Source organism: Lepisma saccharinum, chromosome 8 (genome assembly GCF_977018435.1).
Source record: "Lepisma saccharinum chromosome 8, izLepSacc3.1, whole genome shotgun sequence".
Classification (NCBI taxonomy): Eukaryota; Metazoa; Arthropoda; class Insecta; order Zygentoma; family Lepismatidae; genus Lepisma; species Lepisma saccharinum.
The window spans coordinates 9,914,150-9,940,478 of NC_139236.1; the positions used below are offsets into that span (position 1 = coordinate 9,914,150).

The 26,329-nt window shown below is 40.1% G+C and overlaps 1 protein-coding gene across 5 annotated transcripts in view; it reads left to right on the forward strand.

Moving 5' to 3' along the window:
* Nucleotides 1-26,329, forward strand: part of LOC145990857 (nucleolar protein 4) — a 372,663-nt gene that overhangs the window by 153,827 nt on the left and 192,507 nt on the right. For all 5 annotated transcript variants that reach the window (XM_083126293.1, XM_083126297.1, XM_083126295.1 and 2 more), the window contains exon 2: nt 19,305-19,442. In XM_083126293.1, coding sequence (XP_082982419.1) covers nt 19,305-19,442 — 138 coding nt within the window. The remainder of the gene's footprint in view (nt 1-19,304; nt 19,443-26,329) is intronic.

Below are 26,329 nucleotides of genomic sequence, written 5' to 3' on the forward strand. Positions count from 1 at the left end.
GCTTGTAAATCACTTCTTAATTTCTTGACTCTGACATCAAGCATAAGAATCTCATCACTGTGATCTTCATGTCTTGTATGGCCAAATATATCATTAGGCATTTTGTTTTAATGGTTATTTATTATAGAGTATCTGATTCTTAATTCTATAAAAAAGGGTATAAGCTTGTCATAGGATCCAGGGACCTCAATATATAAGCAGTCACCAGCAGAAACAGTATATACAGTGCCAGAAATCATGTTTGAGTGCTTAATTCTATAAATATTTCTCCCTACTGAAATCTTGACATCACCCTCAGGGGTTGTAATAAATTGCAATTGCCCACCTACAGGTAATTGGTAATGATTTAAATTATTGTTAAATATGTACAATGTTTTGCCTGTTTCTTCATCATTATCTGTAAATATGCTGTTCAGATGAATAATTAACAAGCCACTCAGTTTAGACATTACAGATTGTAAATCAGGAGAGGGTTGTGGTGTGGGCAGGTCCATAATAGCCTGTTTTTTGAACCCAAATAAGTTCATGGGCATGTTTATTTATTTCAAATCATGCTCTGTAATTGGGCATTTTTTTCCATTTTTCAAATCACAATGCCCCCAAGGTAAAGTATGCATGCCACATGATAAAATGCATCTCTTATCATCATGTGGGTCCAGGGCCACTTTTGTTACAATATTTGAAGTCAGCAAGTGATTCTCACTCTGAATTCTATTTTCTGATGTTCTAATTGAATTCTGTGATTTGATGCAATTTTTATAATCTTCAAATACAAGCTCTTTTTCCACAGTAACTCTGCCAATGCCCTTGGCCTTTTTGACAACAGCACTACATGTTTTAAAACTGTACATCTTGGCACTTAACCCAGCAAATTCCACAATAACATCGCCAAGTGTCTCATCTTTTAACTTGCCAGGCACCTTTTTGTTGTGGTGTTGTTGAATCTTTGTATGTTCAGTGGTATCAAAATATTTAAACAATTCAGGCTGTGACATATCTTGATAAACATCTTCTGTTTGAATTTCAAGAATAAAACTATCCGTGTCCATGTACAATAATTTTACACGATCACCGTAAAAAGGTTTCAGCACATCATAATACAATATTAACATATGTAATTTGGACAATTCCAATATCGCAGCCCCTACATAAATAGGTTTATCAAACTTAATCTTTGTTTTCATCATGTTGAAAAGTGCCATGTGCTCATCATAAATTTTTCTGTAATTGAAATTAGGCTTTGCAACCAATTTTTTGCTCCGGCTGGGGTCAGTAATTATTTTAACATCGGTATGTTTTCTGACATTTTCAATAGTTTTGCCATACACTGAATTTACCATCAATTTAAACAAGCCCTTATCAAATTGGCTTTTTGCAGATGTTCGAAGCTCCGTATTTGTATCAATATATGGCTTCAACCATCTTGAGTGCCTGAACCTCAAAACTTTGCCAACTTTGGTCACTTGAACACCATGTTTCATCAGGAACTGGAGGTTTTTGTAATATATGACATAATCCCGTTTTGGCTCCAGAGTCATCATGAGCTTCTTCTGTTTAGAGCCAGGTGAGCATTGAACCTCGGGAATTGGGGGCAGATCAGAAAATTTGTTGTGCAAATGATCTGGAATTATCAGATCAACTTTTAAGAAGAGGCCATATTCACTGTCATCAAAATCCTGAAGATCCTCAATATTGAAATCTTCAACCCACTCAAGCTCTGCATATGGCAGTTTTTGCATCATGGCGTGACCATAGAGGCTGTTTGCATCTACATAAAGTATATAATTTGATGGCCGTGCTGGATCATAATCAGGCATATGCTTGTTATTTGCTCTGGCATATCTCTGGGAACATTGCACCATCCCTCCTCTTATACATTGCTCCATAAACAGATACTTATCTTGATCGTGGATCAGATCCAATTGCATTTTGGTATTCAAAAACATTGCAGACCATGCTAGACCAGGGGCACTGTAAAAATACACTGGGTCCAGTCCATAATTTTGCATGGAAGATTTTCTGAATGCTTGCAATATATCAGCTAAGAGGCTCACATCAAGTTTCAAATAAGCCATGTGATAATCACCAAATGTCTTGCATTTTAAACTTTTCCACATCAATTTGGCATGGTGATAATCTTCATCAGTAATTCCAGATCCTCTGATTTTGCTATAAAATGCTTCTTGTGGTGGCAGGGAACACTCATCAAATTTAGAAAAATCTGTGACATGGTCATATGGATATACACCCTTCCGCCTAATTAATTTCAGGTCCTGATCTGGAAACAAGGCACGTGTGATTTTCAAGTCATCATCAGATAATTGAGTGGTCAGTGTGGCCAGGCTAGCAGATAAAAATCTGTAAGAATCAAGAAATCTTATGTGAATAGGAACACCATCAACTTTAATTATCTTGCTAATAGATATATATTTTTCATCATTTTCAGCTAAAATATTTAAATTCTGCTTGTCAAACCCCTCGTACCTGATCAGATGATGGAAATCATAATTGGATGCTCCATGGCAAAATATGGGGACAAATCTTGGTCTCTTGATCTGAATATTACAGCTATTACACAGGGCCTGTTTATATCGACCATCTGTATGAGAATGGTGATGAACCTTGATATTTGTATCTGAAAATTCACAATCACATACCGGGCATTTTTCTGCATTGTTGAAATCTTCAATCTGTTCCTCTGTTAAAGGCAACATAGGCTTTGATTTTAATAAGATGTTAGATGCTATGTCACGGCACTCATTTTCTATTCTATGTGCAAATATTTTGATGGCATCTGGTCCCTTGTATGAATATTCTTTAGTAACAATACCGTCCTGTACAACCACATAACAAAAGCTGGAAGGTTCATGTAGCTGGTATGGTGTAATTGATGATTCTTCTGGATCTGGGCTACAGAATGCAAAAGGATTGAGGTTCGATTCAAAATCACAGACAATATATGCTGGGTGTTCCAACAAGGCTTCATACTTTTTGAATTTGCAATTTTCACTTGGATTGGGCATCACCATATGAACAGGTTTATGGTTCCCACAGTATTTCAGATGCTCAATTAACTTGTTTTTAGCAATTTCTGCATTCTCTTCCCGAACCCCCTTCACCATTTTTTGACCATCAAATACAGTTAAACATCTTCTGCACAACTTGAATATTGTATGAGTTTTGTCTAGTTGTTTTCTGACTAAAGCTTCAAGACTGTGTATCAGAGTGTAATGATATGTGCCATCCCCTTCAATTAAGAGCAGATCAATCGGAATTGCAGATTCATCATCAAGTGTACTGATTCTGAGAGGTTCTATCAAAGAATTGCCAGTGGAACAAATAAAAACATTAATAGATAATTGTTTGCCGTTGATGTGCCTGGCCCTTTTTTCAAATTTATCAATATTCGGAATAGACATTGGATATTCTAAACCCTTCATTGCATCGTCAAAAATATGTTCATGCTGTTTGTAATAACTTATTCTCTCAGGATGCCTTGAAACTAGAAACAAAGCAGCTAATATACACCACAGAAAACATTTCTGGTCGGTATTTTCTATATTAACCACGGCTCTTCTGTTTTTAATATTGGCAGGTAATGGCAGATAAGTGGAACCTTGTAATGGGCTGAATTCAGAAATATTAACATATAACTTGTGTGATGAACCGCATAGGCTCCATCCGGACTCTTTTGCCGCAAATTCAGAGTGTTTGATATTTAATTGATCAATCAACCTGCTTATTATTTTGTCTGAATTTGTATTTGAGTATACAGGTACAGTTTCTGTTAAGTGGGGATGTGTAAATTTTGTGCCGTTTGGTTTCTTATATTGTACAAACAATTTGAGGGAGAGCTTATAAGAGCCATTTTGTGCATTAAGAATTGCCTGCAGATTAGGATTTATACTGTTCAAGAAATTCTCAATGCCACATCTTGGCTCTGATACAAACCGGTGATCCCTTAATTGACCGTTAAAACTGCTACGGATAGGTGCATGGCGTGGCTGCTTTGCTGCTCTGGCATTAAGAGGTGCTTCGTGCCTTCTTTTCAGACCAGATGTAGATGGTTGAGAGGGCAATGCTGATGACTGTGCAGAGCAAGTATCTTTATGTTTATATGTGAAATATTCCATGTTGTATTTTCTATTGCATTTGGGGCAAATTTTTGTGGGAGTTCTGCTTTTGTCTGGATTACAAATTTTTTGATGCTTGGCCCAATTGGGGCTGGATATATTTTTATTGCATTGATTACAATATTTTTGATTCGGCATTTTTGTTGTTGTTTATTATATACAATTTCCTGGGTTTCAATTCAAAACTTTATACTGGATAAAAATATCAGTTGGGTTCAGCACTGTGCTTTATATGTATGTGTATGTGTTTATGTGTGTATACACTTAATATTTTTGGCTTTGGTATTTATATACAATTTCCTGGGATTCAAATCAAAACTCTATACTGGATCAGTTGAGTTCAGTGCAGACAAAAAAACTGCATAGCTCTATGTCAATTAGTTCTTGAGATTTTGTATTTAGGAACCACTTTGGCCCCCCCTGCCAAAAATTGGCTTTTATTGCATCAGTGTATATTGTCTCTATGACCTTACTTGGCTTATTCCAGTGCAGGCAAAAAAAACTGCATAGCTCTATGTCAATTAGTTCTTGAGATATTAATTATTTTGTATTTAGGAACCACTTTGGCCCCCCTGCCAAAAATTGGCTTTTATTGCATCAGTGTATATTGTCTCTATGACCTTACTTGGCTTATTCCAGTGCAGGCAAAAAAAACTGCATAGCTCTATGTCAATTAGTTCTTGAGATATTAATTATTTTGTATTTAGGAACCACTTTGGCCCCCCTGCCAAAAATTGGCTTTTATTGCATCAGTGTATATTGTCTCTATGACCTTACTTAGGTTATTCCGCCAAATTATATGCTTCAAGTCTCCTATACTTTGGTGGAGCCTGTTCAGGTTCTATCCCCCACTTGTGGGTTCCACTGCCGATCCAGCAGTGGTGAAGAATCTGCACTGTGCCCTGGCTTTTATAGTTTTGTCGGACCAATCAAAACCTTGCTTGCTTTAGCCAATCAGAAAACACCACATCAGTACATTATGTCATAGCCATTTAATCAATTAATATTGCACAACATGATGCAATAGAAGTGGACCGGGAAGTAAATATGTATGGGTGGGGGTGGGTGGGGGTGGGTGGGTGTGGGTGGGGGTGGGTGTGTGGGGGTGTGTGGGGGTGGGGGTGGGTGTGTGGGGGTGTGTGGGGGTGGGGGTGGGTGGGGGTGCATCTTGGCTTAGTTTTAAGTGCTGTGTTCAAAATAAAAATATAATAGCTGGTAGCTATATCCAAGCCCTATTATAATTTTTGTTTCTCTATTCTGTCACTAATTTTGATCCTAGGCCAGTAATATTTTATGGGGTGACTCTGCATGGCCCCCAGAGCAACATACTGAAATTTTGAAAAAATCGATTATTTTATTTTTGCTATTTTCATTAATTTTGATCCTAGGCCAGTAATATTTTATGGGGTGACTCAGTATAGCCCCCTGAGCAACATACTCAAATTTTGAAAAAATCGATAATTTTTTGAATTTTGATTATCTCTGGAACCATGAATGCTAGAGACATGGGGCTTGTTGCTTTAATATGGGCATGCCGAGATGCAACTTTTTGCCCTCTATAAATTTTTCAAAATATCTTGCTGTTCTCTAGATCTTGAATAACTTGCCTATTTTTCAAGATAGAGGTATGGGGGTTGCATATTTGAAATCTAGAGGCTGTTTAGAAGTTTTGTTAAAAAATCGATAATTTTTTGAATTTGAGATTTTTTCAAAAACTATCAGTACTGGAGACTTGAAATTTTGTATAGATATTCTACTCGGAATTCTCTACATTTTATGTCTCTATAATTTTCCTGATATATGCAATATTTAAGCTGTAAATCTCTGATTTTTATAAATAGAATTTTCTGAAAAATGCAATATTAACAATAATTTTGATTATCTCTGGAACTATAAATCCTAGAGACATGGGGTTTGTTGCTTTGGCCTGGGCATGGCAAGATGCAACTTTTTGGTCTCTATAAATTTTTCAAAATATCTTGTTGTTCTCTAGATCTTGAATAACTTGCCTATTTTTCAAGATAGGTGCATGGGGGTTGCATATTTGAAATCTAGAGGCTGTTTAGAAGTTTTTTTAAAAAATCGATAATTTTTTGGATTTGAGATTTTTCAAAAACTATCAGTACTAGAGACTTGAAATTTTGTAGGCATATTTTAGACATGATTCTCTACATTTTATGTCTCTATAATTTTCCTGATATATGCAATACTTAAGCTGTAAATGTCCAATTTTTATAAATAGAATTTTCTGAAAAATGCAATATTAACAAAATTGTTAATATTTTGAAATCTATACACGCTAGGGCACTATAACAGTTACTATACTTAAGATATCATACAATATCAAGAGGGGCATATTTTTAACAAATTTATGGATAACAATCTCACAGAAGTGCCTTTTGTAAGTATAAACAAATCAATCTGAGAGGGTCATACTTTCTGAGGAAATTCCCGAGGGCATTTTCACAAAAATCTTAGATTAGACAAGATTCCACACTTGAACAAAAAGCTCATATGCTCATGTTAAGCTTGTTTTAAGTATAGCAAATCTGCTTGAGGGGGGGTTCATACTTTCTCGGGTTTATAGTACCGTAAATACAACTACTGAAAAGCACACATTTCGCATTACTTCGCGAATAAAACTCCTGCATATTTCATCATTTGGGGTGTAGTTACGTGCAGAATGTTCAAAATTGAATCTTTTTTTCACATTTCGCGATTTCGCGCATCGCGAAAATTCAATGTCCCTAGTAATACTATTACAAGAGTCAAATGAAAACCTTAAAAAGTCCAATAAAAATTGTAGGGCAGACTGTATACAGCTCAGATATACATGAGGTATCAAATGTTATTTACAAAACGACCTCAAGGCTGCAACATTAATCAACTGAGCTTCAAGACGCCATTTTTGTTTTTTTAAAGATGGCGCCTCCTGTACACACTTGCACCAGTGAACAGGAGTGGTTTCTTCCCCTCTTGTCAGCCTAAAGTTACAGAAATTGCTCGGCAAATGAAAATGCAGCATCTCTGTGCATGCTTGCCACACTTATCAATGGAGGAGAAAGTTTTACAATGGCATCAGTTCGCAGGCAGATGGGCGGAAAAGCCTAAGTGTCTGCACCTGTACCCCAAAAACTTATTCTTCTTAAGCTGTACAGCAGTAGCGTATACTGAGTCCAATATCTTGGCTATCTCACTATGTCACGTGGTCCTAGGCTATGAGACATAAATGTACCAACTCCTAAGAAATCAGGTTGCCAACTCATAGAAAATCAGGTTGCCAACTTATAAAGAAATCAGGTTGCCAATTCATATTAAATCAGGTTACCAACTCATAAGAAATCAGGTTGCCAACTCCAGAATCAGCATCATCATCTCACTGATATGAATTACGTATATTATTTACAATTTCTGATTGATTTTTCTCCTGTATTTTATTCTCTTGACTTCAGACTTCGCAGATAGCTTGGCTAGCGTAGAATAAACGTTCCTGGTATACAGGCACTAACTTAAAGTTGAAAAATATATGTAGATCAGCTATAGGTCTGTGCTAAAAATGGAGCACACTTTAGCAACTCTACATACAGAAATCTACTACATAAGAAACATAAACAAATTAAGGTTTTAGTTTGAATGTCCCTTGTACTAAAGATGTGTTGAGAAAAACCTAACACGTAGACATTGAAGTGCCTCAGGCTGAACATCGCCCACGCAAATAAAGAATTTGAATTTGAATTTGAAAATGTAGCATTATATATACAATAGTAATTTGGAAGGCAGTGATTGATTGCATTTGGGGATGTCATCGACACGAGACGAAAGGAGGCTTGGCAAAAGAGGCCTGACTTGTTTCGATTTTCATCTCGCGTTGTCTGATCTCATGTCTCGAAATGTATATACTACATGCAAAAGTACACAATGTTTTACCGAAATAAACTCCAGAGAGTATAGAAGCCTTCAACACAAACAACTTTAGTATTATGATGGATTAAATCAAGGAAATGATTTAAGCCTTTAGGTTTAGAATACGTTACCAGGCAGGGTTGTTAAAGAAAGGTCCAGGAATTTTAATTACATTCAATTCCGGTCCAGGAGAGAAAATCAGCAAACGTAAATGGGTTCAGGACCGTAAATAATCTTTTTATCTGTAAGGTATTTCAATTCGGTCCAGGAACCCTTTTTCCGGATGAATTTAAATTCGGTCCAGGAACCTTTTTTCCGGATGAATTTAAATTCGGTCCAGGAACTTTTTTCCAGAATGAACTTCAATTCGGTCCAGGAACCTTTTTTCACGCATGAATTTAAATACGGTTCAGGAACCTTTTTTCAATGTAGCAATGCGCAACTTGTACCTAATTTAAATTTTGCGAGAACAAAGGTTCCGTTCCTGCAGCGGAACACAATTGAACCCATTAGAATTTCTGGGTTCCTGGACATTTGACAACTCTGTTATCAGGAAGACATAGAAGGAACCAAAGTAGTACTAAAACTAAACTCAGCTGTTGCCATATGCAGATGATGTTCTCATACTAGGCAATGATGCAAAGCTGAATTAGTTTTAGAAGCAGCAAATGAGATAGGTATGGAACTTAGTATGGATTGTATGTTTACAGGACGAAACCAAGTGTTAGGTAATATCCAAAACCTAATACAACTAATTTGAATCAGTTACTTAGTAGTAATGTTAACAAATGATAAAGACATTAAAGAGGAAATTCAAGCGAATTTACTTCAGGTAATGCATGTTACTTTCTGTTCATAACCTTTTATCCTCTCGTCTAATTGGAAGTAGTAGGTTAATTTACACAAGAGGGCATGTCTGTAGTTTCGCATGGATGTTTTTATTATGTTCCTTGTTTTATTATTTTTCTTCCCACACTTATGCTTATACGTATGAATATTTCATATTGACCGCCGTTCAATTGGCGGTTGGAAAGAATCGAAGCAGTCTGTTCGGCTGACATCGTTTAGTTTCGTGTCTCATGGAGCCTAACGCTGCTCGCCAGAGAAATAATTTGGTAACAGGACACGCAATGACACGAATGCAGAGTTACGCTTGGCAACTTTGCTACAGGGCAATCTATGTTATCAGGCAATGCTTATTTTGCAACTGAGACTGCATTACATCCACAAAGACGATTGGCAGATATAGTTCTCAACGTCTGCCGCCAGTTGGGCTGGTGCCCCCATATAGGCTGATCCGTTTTGTGTTCTTTGCTCTGCTACTGAGATGTAGTGCATACAGTTGTCTTCGATTTCACGTCAAATCTGCCGTAGCCTAGTGCAATATCAGTTGTCTATTTTCTTCTTGGTTGTTCATGGGAAAAAGTACTTCCCCCATAGAGCTTTAAGGGGAGGAGATACAATTACGCACCAATTGTGCATTTATTTCAATATCGCCCGAATGGGCACTGCTACTAAAACAGAACCCTGGCTGTATCCAAGAGTATGAATTTCTCTATGTTGCAAGTGGAAGCGTTTTTTTATGTTGATTATTAAGCTGGACACGATGTTTGAAAAATATGATCAATAAGAATTTTCGGAATCCCATGTATTCCTTATGGGGAATCAACTTCAACATCAAGTTACGGCTAATCCAATGGAAGTTTGGACTTTTCCGCTGGTGAAATTCATCTTCAAACTGCCCTCTTCCCGTTGATATATTTTTCTGTTCCATCGGAAGTTTCATATTCCCAGGAGAACAAATTAAATGATACTCCCATAAGATCAATGCTTTTCTCCTTGCCTCCTTTCAGTGTTGCCAAACCTGATGCGCATAAAATAACTAAATTTCACCTTAAATGGATTTGATTGATTGATTTAGTTTATTTTACTTCGCGTTTTGTGCCTCTTGGCTAATTTGCGAAGATGGGGATGAGTGATGAAATGATGAAATTGATGAATGGACATTCACAAACAACCAAGCCCGACCGGGATTCGAACCCGGGACCCTTGGTGTCGCAGCGCGATGTGCTAACCACTCGGCCAGGAACTAGATTTGCGAAAACTGGATAAAGTGCCTCCTAGGGTAATGTTAGTTGTCAAAGGGGTGGGGCACTGCTATTATCGTTAACTCTAAATTGATTACAATTTATTCTTAGTTTTCAACATCTAGATCCGGCGGCATCGCACATCTCAATAATCCACCGATGGTCGTATTAAATCGAAAATAAAGAATTCCCTGATAACAATATTATGTCAATTTCACGTCAAACACGGCGCTATAAAGAAGTAGCTGGGGAGATAAGAGGGAGTGGGGCGACGCAGCCAATATTACAATATCACGTCACGTGCAAAATGTATAATTATGACAAAAGTTGGTCTATGTAGGCCGAAACCAGTGATGGCATCATAGTGGGGCACGGGGTTGGGCGTCCCAGTTCACAACCAAACGAGTGTACGAAAGAGCCAGATCTGGCTCCAAGAGAGCTAAGTTGGCACACTGCCACGGACGGAAGAGCTTGGGAGTAGACCCATGGAAACTGTATTGCATGCCCTTAATGTCAGTAGGCTTATAGGGGAGTACTTCTTTCCACGACTGTACATAACGCGACCTATTGACATTTTGGGCTACTGGCACAATACGATTATGCATTGTGGACGAAGTTGACACTTTGTCTTGATTACACTTAGTTATACCATGGGATGCTCTATGTGATCTGGTCGAGAAAGGATACTGAGAAGTAAAGCGTCCTGGGTGCTTAATTACAATTTTTCTCTCAGTCATAATTCAAAAGCAACAAAATAAATAAATAAAAATACATTTTTGAGGGTTCTGCTTGCTTTTTTTCATACGAAAATGGACAGGTCAACAGCGATCCTAACTAACCACCCAAAATAAACGTCGATCGGAAATCGAACCTGGATCCTTTAGTTACAGTCATAATCCCTTCGTTTTCCATTTCTTTTATTTATCCATTGTTCCCTCTTACTATTTCGAACTATTATTTAGAACACACGCAAGAGCCTTGACTATTTTTTTTGTCTATTTTTCCTTCCCTCCCTACAACACCCCCTTCCTTTTTGGTTCCCCTCTTCCCTTTCCCCCATAGCGTGACCCTCCACGTTCACTCCAACAGCCCCCATTCCCATGAGCAGCGTTGCCAGTCTCTGAGCAAAAAGAAACTGCCTTTTTCACATGAAATATTCGCCCCTTTCTCGTCATCGTAAGGAATGTAAACCAGTCAAACCTTGAGGAGTATCTCTGCACGTTTATATAGGGAGGGGGGATACGTTTTCAAGCCTGTATACCTTTACATTTGTTGTCTATAAGCAGATTTCTGTGTGGACATCTGCCATTGCTCACGTTCGTGCAAATCAGGTTCTCCTAACAGAGGTTTGTCCCTTGAATGTTCAAAAATTATCTGTTCGTATATACGAGGGTAATCCATAAAGTTTCTATCTATTAGTATAAAAAGGGAGATGATTGTTCGAAAGCAACGATGGAGTGACATTCATTCTCCCCATGCCAGTTTGGGACGTTCATGCGATTTACCGTACGCTACAAAATTCACGCGCCATATACCCCTGACATTGCACTTGGCAACCCCTTGCCGCTTGCAAAGTAGACTTGTAAAATACCTACGTTGAGGTATTTTCTGAGGTGGACATGCTATTTCTAAAGCAAACGTGTGGACCAAAGATGGCGGACAACAATATCCTCTCTCAATTCCATCCTCGTCATGAAAAAGTTTACATTTACGCTATTGTGAACTACGTCGAGGCGCAAAACTGTTTCCAAGCATAACTTTCTGATTGGTTGCAGATTTTCATTTCTACAATACCTTCAAAATGAATCGCAACGAGTTTAATTTATGCTAAAGTTTAACTCCGACATTTTGCAGGCTTACTTAGTTCCGAAATTCCCCATTTCAGCTCGAAGAAAGTTTTGATTAGAAACTATACTATTACATAACTTAATATCTAATTCTGTTTATTTTTATATTATTTTCTTTAAAACCTGAGACCACAATATAGAGATCTGTCATGCACATATTCATCAATGAAGGAAATATACGTATGGCAGAGACATCTGTAGGCGTGTGGATAAACTGCAAGCACTTACATACCCTCTTTGAAGTTAGTTGAGGAGTTTATAGACTTGTAGAATCATGGCAATCAGCTAATTGTTCATCGTTGAAGAAAATGCATCGCTTTGCAGAGTTAATATGTAGTACAGGACTACGAAATGAAACGTGCAAAATGTGAATTGGGCCTGAAGCCAGCCAAATGGACGAAGTTTATGGACTACCTTCGTATATAATGTGAAACTGGCAAGGAGACACACGCTTAAAGTACATTAGGATATATTATTGAATTAAGTGTACGCGCAACGTTCCAACTGTATGAAAAAATTCTCTGAAATGACCCCCCCCCCCATTTTCAAGACAATAAGTGTACTCTACTTGAATTTCCATCCACGTGGCAACACTGCTTCTTTTTCTTTTCTTCGCTTCGCCCCCTCTCTCTCCCCCGTCGCCTTCCTACCCTTGAGCCCAACCGACTCCTCTGGCCACCCTCTGATCACCTCATCCCGCATCCCTGGGGGGGCCGGGGTCCCCTTCCCCTTCCTGCCAGAGCGCTACAAACCCACGTAAATCAATATCTCCCTCCCTCCCTGACCTACAGCTCATAACCTCCTGAGTCACGTGAACGCCAACTTTCTGTACTTCATTCCAAGTGGCGGAAGGAGGGGAGCAACCCCTTCCACTCCGTCCGTTCCTCCCTCCCGACTTCATGGAACCCCCTACCCTTCTTCTCTTCCCACCCCCTTCCGTAATATCCCTCCCACCCCAAAAGTTCTCTTTACTCCTCTGGAACCTGAAGCACATCGCAGTGATGTGTGCTTAGTACGCCTGTGTGCATGATCCTGGTAGATTTTCTTCAGAAAGCAAATGGCCACTCTTTTTTTTCATCTTCTTTTTAAGACGGAAAAACGCTTTGCTTTCTTTCTGCCTATGGTAGAAACGTGGATATCAACCTGCGGACCGCGAAACTTATACAAAGCTCAAACTTGATGTCAGGAGCATAGGTAGGATTTCTTTGCGAGAGCCGCTCAGCTTTTGATAATCATTTTATAAAATTGTTAGGGTGTGTGTGTGTTGGGGGGTTATTGAGGTAATAACCTGGAATATACCGTCACTATGTACTCTTTTATATAACACAGTTTAGTACTCGTAATTCAATATATATATAATTGTCTGCATGTTAAAGATATATGCGTAAAAATAAGCACGACGTTACGGGACGAAAATGCCGGCTTCTGTGCCATGCCACGCCGTTCTGTAGTCACGCGCTATCTCGGCCCCGAGCCAAACTGAACGCACTGTATCAATTGCGACGACCATATTCATGAAATACAACGTTTGAATAACTAAACTTAATTTAGCTCATTGGTATTGCAGAAATTTGAGGGCTAGAGTCGAGCCAAGCGGAACCTGGCGCCCGGCACCCGCCTTTCTGGCAGTGACCCTCTGTTGCTGCGTTTACTACTAAGAAACCTGGGGTCAATCAGCCAATTAGGCCAACCGCTGACCCCTGTTCGGACAACTAGCGGCAACATTAGAATCCCTCCTCCCCGAAGCGCCCATCAAGGAAACAGGAGTTTGTCAAACTAACCGTTCTGCTCTGTGATTAGGGGCGGGAGTTTGCGTGTCCCCGGTTATAGGGTATGTCAAGCACAGCTTGACCAAGATGAGAAGACCCAAGGCAAACACCGCGTTTGTTAGAACCTGTCCCGTTTCCAGCGCTAGCGATCGCTCGACAGTTTCGGTGCCAATGAGAAACGAGGAAAAAGTCGTCTGCTGGGCAGCGAGGAGCGAATGGAAGCCAGAAGAGAGGAACTTACGTAGACGCTGTTGCCACGCTGCGTATTTTAATTTGCTGCCTGGCTTTGGCTTTCCCCAGCACGGAGTTCACGCGATCTGCAGCGGCAATGTCGCGTGGTTTCTGCTAGAAAAGCCAGCGATCAGGTAGCACGGGAAGAGGGGCAGGTTGTAACACACGCGGTATATTGGGTCTGCCTTGTTGCACAACAGTTTTGCTACCTTGTGTTCTGACGTCAGACGAGGAATGCCTACGAGGTTAGGTTAGGCCTGTTACAGTACGGACGCGATAAGAAGCGGCGTGCAATCAGAACGCAGAACGGCAGAACGTGACCAAATTCTGTCTCCTCGTTGGTTGCCATGTGGCTGGGGGGTTTCTACGTTGCCACGTTCGCACAAACACACGGACAGGCTAGTCAGCTGTTGGCAAGCTCGGGCATTCTGGCAAGCATGAAACATTTTATCTTCCTGCTCTACACTACACACCAACCGAAAACCTTCACTGAAAGAACCTTTGTTGTGTTTTTATTATGGTACATTGCAAGCATCAGCTACCGGCATCTTTTTACTTATGTTGCATCGTATCACAATTACCAACAAAAGAAAATGCGTCTTGTGTTATGAACAACACTGTGGCAAATCGTTCTCCTTTGATTTCATGCCGCCTCTCTTTGCCTTCTTTGTCATGCCGCGATTGTTGAAGCTTCAGAACGTACAAATGAAATGTATTTCTTGAAAATTAGGGCAAATTACGTATAAACAAATTACGTACAACTTCGTTTCGTTAACACGTTTTAAAATTATATTTTGAGGAACCTACAAAAATTCACCTCCAAAACAGAATTTTACAGAACTGAGTTACTGTATTACGGAGAAGAATTTATCAAGAACAAATCAATTGTTTGTGAATTGATTGATTGAGTTGGTGTTTTAAAGTCCACTTTATGCACACTACGGCTAATCTGGAATGGACCTACAGTTGGAAGTGGGATCCGAACCACTATGTGCCTCGACAGGGTATCAAACCCAGGACTACTTGATTACAAGGCGACAACACTTACCCTACCACTGTGCCATCGGGGAGGTAGAGGTGGGTGTGTGAAGTGAGATAATTTGGGAGCTATATGAGAATACAGGCACTGGCAATACAGAGTTCAATAAATTACAACGAAACGCTTGGCAATTGCTCGATTTCCTTAGCATTAATGATACATTTGGTACATGTGTTATTAATGCTTTGAGGCTACCTGTATGTAAAAACATAAAAAATGAATGAAAGAACAGAAGTAGTAGTTAAATATTCAGTTGTTTTTGCTTACCGGCTACCATTGCAGTGGCGCTATCCCAAGGTCATCTTCATTGTTGGTTAGTAAAGGAACATCTTCATCTGAGCTACTACTGTCACTGTTGTCTTCCCGCCCAAGTGAAATTACAAAATCCTCCATTTGCTGCTCTTCAACTCCCTCCTTTTCCCCTGCTTCGGAAATAATCTTCCTTGCGTGTTCTATAGCCGAACGCCACCTATCTGCTGTCACCTCCCCGATAGCCTGTTCTGTCAATTGCAAAATTTTAGACGGTGTCAAAGGTGGCAAAGTGTTCCTCTGTGCTACCAGCCCTTTGACCTGTGCCCAAATAAGTTCGATTGCATTGTACATACAATGATAAGGCGGGAGACGGACCACCGTATGTCCCGCTTCTTCTGGGGAGCTGCAGTAGTTCAGCCTTCCTCATGTTTCTGTGGGCTCGCGAGAATCCTGAAGTAGGTCAATCCGGCAACAGCGCGTCGCTACCAGAGTGGGTGGTCCCACACCGCTTGCTAGCGCGTCCCGACAATAGGTTAGGTTCCATTAGCACAAATACAATGAAAATGTATTATTTAGGCTACGAGAACTAACCTAACAACGTAGACATTTAGCCAAAAAATAAAAAGCTTTCTCCCGTGACGTCAGAACATAAGGTTGCTCAAGTGTTGTGCGATAAATGAGACCCCAAACTATACCGCGTATGTTAGAACCTGTCCCGTTTCCCGCGCTAGCGATCGCTCGACAGTATCGGTGCCAATGAGAAACGAGGAAAAAATCGTCTGCTGGGCAGCGAGGAGCGAATGGAAGCCAGAAGAGAGGAGCTTACGTAGACGCTGTTGCGACGTTGCGTATTTTAATTGGCTGCCTGGCTTTGACTTTCCCCAGCACGGAGAAAAGCCAGCGATCAGCTAGCGCGGGAACCGGGACAGGTTGTAACAAACGCGGTATAGTGGACTAAAGTGAACAGTCATTTTTTTCTCCTCTCGCTTCCCCTTCGCCTGTGCCCGAATGCCCTCCCTTCCCTTGTTTCGTTGTCAAAAACTTCAACTATGTTAAATTTTACGTCTCTGCTTTCGCTTCGTGCGAATTTGCCCTTCGTGATGATAGGAGTACAAACACTTGTCACTGAATAAAGGTGACTATGATGTCTTGAGGAACGCCCACACATTTTGGTGACGTGAGGGCAGGATTACTCGGCAAGCAGCTGATTGCATCGCACCAGCTCGATTGGGGTTGGAAATTCAACGACAGCGCCAGAGGGGTTTTCTCTCCTTGGTCTAGCTGAAGTTTTGGGTGACACGTGGTCAGTGCATCGAGTCCCATCACCACTGTTTTCTGGCTATCGACATTAAAGCCCGCTAATTCTTCATGCAGCTCCCCAATTGCCCTCAAGACGTTTTGTGAACACCGACATTTTGGAGGCTCCCGTCAGGGATCGAACCCGAAACCGCTCGCACCAAAGGCCAGAGTGCTAATGCTAACCATTTTTTTTATTAAGGAATGCCCCTATGCGGTAGTATCGCCGACAAACACAAATGTGCGTCCACCGGGTATCAAACTCGGGACCCCTTGATTATAAGGAGACGACTCTACCACTGCGGCATCGGGAAGGGCGACGACTCGGCTACGTAGGAGCTATTCAGAATTATGTTTCGGGGTCCCGGGTTCGAATTGCAGCATGGGCATGGGTGTTCTTTGTAAGTATTTCTTCATAAATTTCATCATATCATCACCAGTGGCGATTATTAGGGGGCATGGGGGGCAGTTACCTTCCGCTTTTTGCCACTTTTGCCCCTTGTACTATGCTAAACCTTATATACAAAGGGAAGTAAACGGCCCTCGCCCGCCAGTTATAGCACTTTGCCTTCTCAATTTTGGAACCCCAATCGCCGCCATTGATCATCCCTCATCCTCAACTTCACGAGTATCCAAAAGTGGCAGAAAAGCGACGTAAAATATACCAAATCAGTTAAGTTTCTTACATTGATATGCATCTTGAGTTTTCTTACGCTCCTTCTGTTGTGATCTGTGAGTGTGCGCAGTTCTTGAAAGGCCGGGAACAGCCTGTCTGAGTGGTGATAAGATGAGTTGCAGTCAGTGGTATGGTATGCTAAGCTAAAGGTGGGGTTGGTGAGGGGTCGTAAACCCCCTTTTGCCCAGTATTCCTAAAATAAAAAGGTCAAACGCAGGAAAAGTAGGCAAAATTAGAGCTGACTACTCAAAAAGTACCCCTCCTCCTTTCGGAAATCCTGGTTATAGCAACCCTTTAATATTTGCTCAAAGAAGAAGTTACACAGAACAAGTCCTTACATCCCATTCAGATCCGTTGTGAATTGTTGTTATTGTTGGTTACTCCCAAACTGAAATTTCCTCCTAAACAATGAAAGCATAATTTTCATTATCACAGGTAGGTCCGTAGGTCTATGTGTCATAGCTCAAGTCTTTGGCAAATATTCCCAATGTACTGCTCTATATTTTTCGATAATTTGGCAGAATTTTGAGTGGAATGTGGGGTTCCATTGTTGGACATTATACTGGTCATTGACTACAATAATTTTCTTATAAACGATACCAAATTTCTCCCATGGAGTTATAATACTCCAATTATTCCATTAATAATAAGGGCTTAAAGTAAAATGGTCTATAGAAAGAAAGTTAGCGTTCACTGACTTCATCCCTACCAATTTCATTTCGAAGTAGTTATAAAAATTATCTGATTTTGAAGTGGAAGATGTTGCATCACGGTCAAACCTTTCACGAATCATTGGAAACCACGTCTTGTATTCTCCCCTGAATATGGCAGTTTCAGAGACGTGCCCAGTATTTTCAAAAGGGAGGGGTTACACTTTTTTTTGGTAGTCAGCCCCCATTTTGACATCTTTTCTTACAATTGATGTTATCTTTTTTTTAGGATTACAGGGGCCAAAGGGAGGGTGTGTTATGACCCCTACCATAACACCATTTGGCACGGCACTGGGCAGTTTGCTTAAAAACGCTTTTTTCTTCTTCCCTTTCTCTTCCCCACTCTATGTTTTCTTCTTCTGTTCTCTTGTTTATGTACGGAAGATAGGTCGTGGTATTTCTTACTTTGTTATATAAATTATATTTCTTCAGTTATTATTTACTACCTGAAGATATAGCCTACTACTCAGCAACTTCGATTTCCACAGACTTTTCTTGTTTATGTATACTCTTATCTCAGGACTTCATTTTTTTGTTAATCTTGTATCCATTGCCTTTCAAATACCTTGTGGTTAGTGTTGCCCACGAGACGAGACTTTGGCCTGTCTCGTCTCTTGGAAATGCTGTGAAATGCTGTCTCGTCTCGAAAATATTCGTTTGTCTCGAGACACATGATCAATCTCGTCTCGTCTCGAATTTTTAAAAGCCTGTCCCGTCTCGTCCCGTGGGCAACACTACTTGTGGTAGATTTTGAAGGCTTCCAGAGTTGTTTTTCTTTCTGTCAGTGTTCACGTTTCACAAATATATTATACTGAGACCCCGACGAATTCCTTTAGGAATTTCTTTCATGTATTCAAATGTATACTTCTATCACCATTCATCTGCACACTCCCAAGCAAGCAGTTTTTCCCACTTCGGCCATCCGAGTCTTCCATTTCATTATGCTTGTATTTAAAGGCTTAAGAAGGTATGCAACATACACAATCTTTGTCCATTTTATATATTTTTTCACCTATTCTTGTAGGATTGTTCAAAGCTTACCAAACGAGAATAAGAAAACATTGCACAAAAGGTACACAAATGTGGAACCACAGTCTTGTGACGTTGTGAGTGGATAGGCAGTAGACAGGCTTGAAAGATATTTAGTGAATTTCAGAACGTTATAAGTAATCAAAGCCGTGACTTCGTGCATCTTGTTCAAAACAGGATTATATAGCTTCTTGACAACTGCATCGAACTTTTAAAGTTTTATACTTTTCAAATGTGTGTAATTGTTTTTAGCACTAAATCGAAAGTAAAAATATCTATGGAGATATGTTGGCTAATACATATATTTTTATAAATGTTATTTTTCTTCGCAGGATGGCCATGGTAGGGAGAAACATCTGTACAAGAAGGTTGCCGTGGTGGAGAACTTCTTTGATATCATCTACAGCGTCCATGTAGAGATGGAGGGGAGAGCAGGCAAACACGCTGGGCAAAAGAGGACTTACAGGGCGGTAAGTTTGTTGCAGTTGGTGGACATGGCCGTATTTAGAGGGGGGTTTCTAGGGTTCAAACCCCCCCCCCCCGAAACTTCTGACATGTTGCATTAATGGATGTTCAGAAACCAAAATCTGTAACAAATTTTCAATTTTTCTTTCGAAGCATCACAAAAATACAAGGAGACAATGTTGAAACGATCGAGCTAGAATTTTCATACATTTGGAATTCTGAAAGTTGAGTGAAACAGGATTTATTCTCGGAATCGCAGTCCACCCGCGGCCCCTCCATTATCACTTCTGCTGTCATCTTTCCAGTGTTGCTCCTGCGTCACAAGGAATATAGACTGAAGATTCCCTTATGATTGTCCCAAAATTCCCTTTCCAGCTTTTAAATTCCCCGTCCGATAAAGTCGAAAATAAATCCCCCTTGATAATATAATAACAAAAATTCCAAAAAATTAATTTTAAAGTCAAACAACAAAAACTTTATGACTAAAATTTCCATCTAACTTTTAAAGCTCTTTCTCGAAGGTGTCTAAAGTTTAATAACGAAGTAAAATAATTGTGCATTACAGTACACACTGTATGAAACTTAAGAAAAAGAAGGAAAAAAAAGAAACTTATGCTGGATATTCACTCATCTGCTGGATTGAGTAAGCCCCCTCAAGGATATAACAATAATATAAAAATAATAATAATAATTATTATTATTATGGAATAAAATTGTTTTATTATTATGAAATTTTAATTATTATTGTACAATTATTATTATTATTTCTATTATTCAAATTTCTGGCGACGCCCTGGGAATAATTATGAATTAACCCCCCCCCCCGAAAATTTTTCCTGCCTACGGCCATGTTGGTGGATGCTTTTCTACATTGCTCTTCAATACATCTTTGCTGGTAAAATAAAAACTAGCGCTTAATTCATTTGCAATTAACCAAAATATAGGGCCATTCCATGCCAAATCACTACAAAGAAAATTAACTTTTCAACCCAACCATCTCACATTTTCATGAAATTTGGTAGGATGGTAGAGGACATGAATTAACTTACACGAGTACAATTTTAGCCCTCACTGACACGCGGTGTTTTCAACCTAAGTTTTCAAGCCAGTTTTCATAAAAAACAGTCTTATTTGAAAATATGAAATTTATATTTCAAGGTCACATGATGTTGCCTTTGACCTCGAACATATAGCTAAAAAAATGTATCTTCAATTTTGGTCGGAAAAGTTATGAAGTTACGTAAATGTAATCTGTGTAAGTTTCATTTTGGGATGGCTTTGGGAACAGGAATAAAAAAATCTGACGGTAATACATACCACATTCAATAAAACACCTTAGGGGAAAAAAATACAAATCAGTAGCTGCTCCTCAGCAGTGCTTCTTCTGTGCTTTGGGTGTCTGCAGCACTTAGCATGCAGGTACGCCCAGTTGCAGTACGTGGATCAGTCTTAGGGAGAACTTCTTCTTTCAGCTTGTTTAATATGTCAGCCCAATGAGGATACTCATATGATGGGGATGGACCATTTGGATGCAGATAACCTATCAATACCTCTTGTGATGTAGCTTTCACGTTTATAACACATCCTAACCACCAAGCATCATTATGAATGAAAGTCACAAAACCTTTTATTTATTCCAAAGCCAAAGCTTCATATGGAATATTCGTTTGCTGGAGTTTATCTCTGTAGAATACCTCTTCATTTTTAAGTCATTCCTTATTGAAGGTATGAAAGCATGAAATGTTTGAGTTCCAGGCACTCGTCTGGCTTCTTCATGTAGTCTGTGTAGCAACTTCTCATTCTCCATTATTTCTTCTTGACACACACACATGCAAAGTTCATATTCCTGATATCGTCTTTAACCCAGTCGAACAACTTTCTCGGAGGAGCCTGTTGTAAACTTGCCCTGGCTGCTAGCCTCTTAACAGTTCCAGCAAGTCATAAGGGAATAAAACTATTAAACAAGATAGATTAGGTTTCAATTTTTTTTTAAAAAAATAGTGCCCTCAAATGACCTTCAAAATGACCGCCTACTAAAACGTACACAATGTCATACTCTTTCCCCCCTTAAAGTCAATTAACTTGTATTTGAAACATATCTTTCGATAACGCTTCGTGCCCCCGTGGCGCAGTGGTTAGCACATCGCGCTGCGACGCCAGGGGTCCCGGGTTTGAATCCTGGCTTGGGCATGGACGTTTGTGATGTCTATTCATCAATTTCATCATATCATCACTCATCCCCATCTTCGCAAATTAGCCAAAAGTGGCACAAGAAGCGAAGTAAAATCAAATCAAATCAAATCAAAATCGATAACGCTTCGTTTGTAAGATATTTTGAGTTATCAGTTTAAATGGTTCACCCTGTATATACAATGGTGGTATATGGAGATGTGTTCCTGAGAAAGAAGTAGTCCCAAGGAAATCATTCCGTCGGATCTCTTATTTAGCAAACATTTTCCCGCCAGAGACTGATATTGTGCTGACCTCCGAAGTCCTTGCACATCCTACCTACAGTTGTCCATGGCGAAAGCAAGGTTTCTCCAGATGTAAGCCACCAACATTAATGTTTGCCCTTGAGAGCCGACATGGCATAACTCAGAAGAACAGGTAATTGTGGTTTCTGAAATGGAAAGGGAATGACAGACGCCAGTGCATAAACTTCAGAAATGTCTCCCCTGCTCGCAAGAAGTGAGAACACTTACCACCAATGCATGATTACGAAGAACTATACATAGTTTCAAAATTGCAAATCCGGCTGAATGCTCTCATGAAGTTGCGAATGTAGAGAATTCTGAAAATTTCTAGGATAAGTGACAATCTTCGCAAACCAGTGCCAACTTTTCCCCAGATATTCAAACGACCAATGCAATAAGTAATTCCCATTGAGGTTTATTTCAATTGTGCAGAACCAACTACAAATTCTCAGAGTTATGAAGGACCACAAACAAAAGATTATTCGGCCAAAAGCCTTCGCACATCTTCCCCTCCATCCGTTCACCTCTGGCCATAAGAAAGCATGCTCTACTCTACACCTCCTCTCCACGTGCGAGTACGATGCACAGGACACGTGGGTATGTGTAGGTTCTCTTGCCTGTGGTCCCACTATAACTTATCTGAACGGACCTAAAACTATATTTTCCAAAACGTTTACCATATATTGACAGTCACGGACACTTCTGGGTTGTACAGTTTCAAAAACTTCCAATGGTATCGTTACAACCCAGAAGTGCCAGTGACTGTACGTACCAGGTTAAGTATAAATCACTGGTTCTAATCAGAGTCATGGACTGCAGACCTCTTATGCTTACGTTTGAAGTATATTTACAAAACATTTTGCAAACTTTAATAAAAATATAGCACAATGATGCTGTGAATCGCCGGGTGAATTGGAAACCACTTATTCACGGCAAATTTCCTACTGCATTTAAGGCAGAGAGAGACAATTACGCACCAGTTGTGCATTTATTTCAATATCGTCGGATTGAGCACTGCTATTTAAAAAAAGGGTTTAGTATGCAAGAGAGTATGAATTTCTCTCCATGTTGCAAGTGGAAACTGTTTTTCAAGTTGATTAGTAAGCTAGACACGATGTTTGAAAAATATGATTAATAAGGATTTACAGAATCCCATGTATTCCTTATGGGAAATTAACTTCAACTTGAATTTACGGCTAATTAAATGGGAGTTTCGACTTATCCTTCTACTATGACATAGTTCAACGTGTCCTTTTTCCGTCCATGTACTTTTCTACGACATTGGATGTTTGATATTCCCATGAGAACGAATAAAATAATGGTCCCATAAAGCTAATGCATTTCTCCTTGCCTATGCCATCCTGGCAGTGTTGCCAAACCTGATGTGCATAAAAGAGCTACATTTCACCATTAATAGAGCTAAAGATGACTTTCAAGGAGCTAGATTAGGCTGCATAAAGTGCCTCCTAGGGTAATTTTAGGTGTCAGAGGGGTGAAGGCGCTGCTATTACCCTTAGCTTTAAAGTGATGGCAATTTATTCTTAGTTTTCACAGCCTAGATTTGGCGGTATCAACCATCTCAATAATCCAATGATGCTCGTATGAAATCGAAAATAAAAGATTCCCGGATAACAATATTGTCATCTTCACTTTATGCACGGCGTAATATATAAAAATAACTGGGGAGGTAAGAGAGGGTGGGTGACGCAGCCTATATATGAATATCACGCCACGTGCAAAATGTATACTCATGGCAAAAGTTGGTTTTTATGGGTCGGAGCCAGTGGTGGCATCATAGTGGGACAGAGGGCAGGTGCCACTGTTCACAGCCAAACAAGTGCACGAAAGAGCCAGATCTGGCTCCAAAAGAGCGAACTTGGCAACAGTGATCGGCAGCTGCCCCAGCAAGAAAGACCTAGGGGAAATTGTTCCTCTACCCCTTAAGTCATTTTTTATCCTCCATGAGCCTGTATTGCATTCTGCAGAGCATTCCCTGACATTCGCTACGAGACTCGGCGGCAAGCGGCCTGGCGTCAACCCTTGTCTTTCCCGGCGAACGGGGTCCGCGACAGTCGCACGCTGCAGTCTGTTTTTTTTCGCTCTCCCTGCCTTCGCTCTCGTTCCCTTTCTGATGACGTTGCAGACTGGCGCCAGTATAATCCTCCCTCGGAAGTTGTGTTGTGTCGTGTCCGTGTGTTGAAGATTGTGGCTTAATATGGTACCACGAAAGTTTACATTACAACAAAGGATTTATCTTGTCAAGTGTTACTTCGGAAAGAGGAATTGTGGAGAAGTGCGATTACATTTTCAACGAAATTTCCTAGTGTTCCCGTTCCACATAGGACCACTATATTAAACCTCGTAAAAAAGTTTAGAATAACAGGGTCAGTTCTGAATAAAAGAGGAAAGAAAAATTGGGAAATAAAGTATACAAAGACAATCCACACACCATCCGTGAGTTAAAAGAGAGTATTGTACAAGAAATCGGGAGAATTACAGTAGACGAACTTGCACGTGTAAATGCCAATTTCCTTCGGAGATGCCAGGAATGTGTTGCAGCAGAGGGACATCATTTTCAACACCTTCTGAAGTCAAGGTTAGTACACAATATGAAAACTGTAATTTTAATAGCCCACTCTACCGACTGTCGCGGACCCGTTCACCGGGAAAGACAAGCGCTGATGCCGGGCAGCTTGCCGCCGAGTATCGTAGCGAATGTCAGGGAATGCTCTGTAGTATCATTACACTGTAAGCAATACTATTATACTGCGGGGACGAAAATGCGAGCTTCAAGTTCAACCGTCTCCTCGATCCCCTCTTCGCTCCTCGCCCGGTCGCGTTGTAGCATTTGCAGCTTCGTCTCTGACACCAACGGGTGCAGTTCTTTTGAGGTCAGTATAGTTTGCTATACTTTTTGACTCTCTCTGCACTCACGCGTCCAGTTGGTTACACGGTGCAACACCAACTCGTCTACTTCGTTGATTTGGTGTCAAGTAGTGAATTTGGTGTATACACAGTTTGCACTACGTGTAGCGTGTGTTGTATGATGCGTGCTAACTAATCAAATGAACGTTTAAAGCAGCAGACAGGCATTTGTTGAATCTTCCGAACTTGATCACCGCTTTTCGTCTGCTTGGTTGAACATCATTTCCTTGCACCAGCCTGACACCTGCATATATCTACACTACACCTAGTGCCAAAAAGTGCAGCGAACTAGACGGGACTAGTGATTCAGTAAAGCAGGCTGCTACTGTTACCGTGAGTGTCACTAATAGTGCTGATGGCAATGAAAATATCCCTCCTACGTCACAGCAACGAGAGAAGTGATTCGGCAAGCAATACCTCAATAATTATATAACGAGGATTGTTCCAGATGTACACGGCTTTTTTTCAAACGTTAGCTGATAATCTAGAAACGACAAATACTGTTAATTTCAAACAAGCTCAAAAAAACTGACTGGAAATGCTTGTGGAATGGGCAGAACGACAATTCGGAGCATTAAAAGGTCCATAGATAATGCGGAAGGAAATGAAGTCTACAAGCATACGCAATGGGAACACTGGAAAATAGAGAAGGATATGACCGGATTAGATTAGTTTGATAAGGAAGCAGTGCGTTTTTAGTTTTTATAATCTTGGAGTCCAACTGCTGAAAAAGTGAGACTTATTTAGCAGAAACAAATAACTTTCCGGGTTAAAAGAAAAAAATCTGCGTTACGAATTCTGCATAATTTTAAAAAAATGTATATAAAATCAAGTATTAAAAAGTATAAAGTAATAACTTAAAGGTATAAATATTGCAATCCGAGTTAAGAGAGTGTCAGATCAACATGGCAACAGCACCCTGGCTACGCGTGAACGCGAGGCTCGCATTTTCGTGTCCCGCAGTATAGCACAGCATCTGTCAGGAGAATGGAAGATGGAGGTTGTCCATATTAAGTTCGAATCACACGGAACTGGATTTCCAGTAGGAAATCTCCTAGTTCTCGCCTCACCCGATGCTTGTTACCGTACTTCTCGGTATACTTTTCTTCTCATAAGACATTGTGCAAAGCAGACAATCTAAAAGGATGTACTAGAAATTGGCGCGATATGAAATAGCAATGCGTACTGAACAAGCTTTTTAATGAACTCGGGTGTACATATTCATACATGAGATTCGCAGGATTCATTCATACAAAAATATGTTCAACGAAATACCTAACTAACTAACTAACTCTCTAGCCTTCTTAAACCCGAAGGTTCATGGCTGCAGCAACACAGGCCTTCCATCTGTCCCTATCTTGAGCAAGATCTATATACTCTTTTCCATCCCTTCCGATTTCCTTTAAATCCATCTCAACGTTTTCCCACCATCTTCGTCTTGGCCTTCCTACAGGTCTCTTACCATCAGGTTTCCCAACAAGAATCCTGTAAAC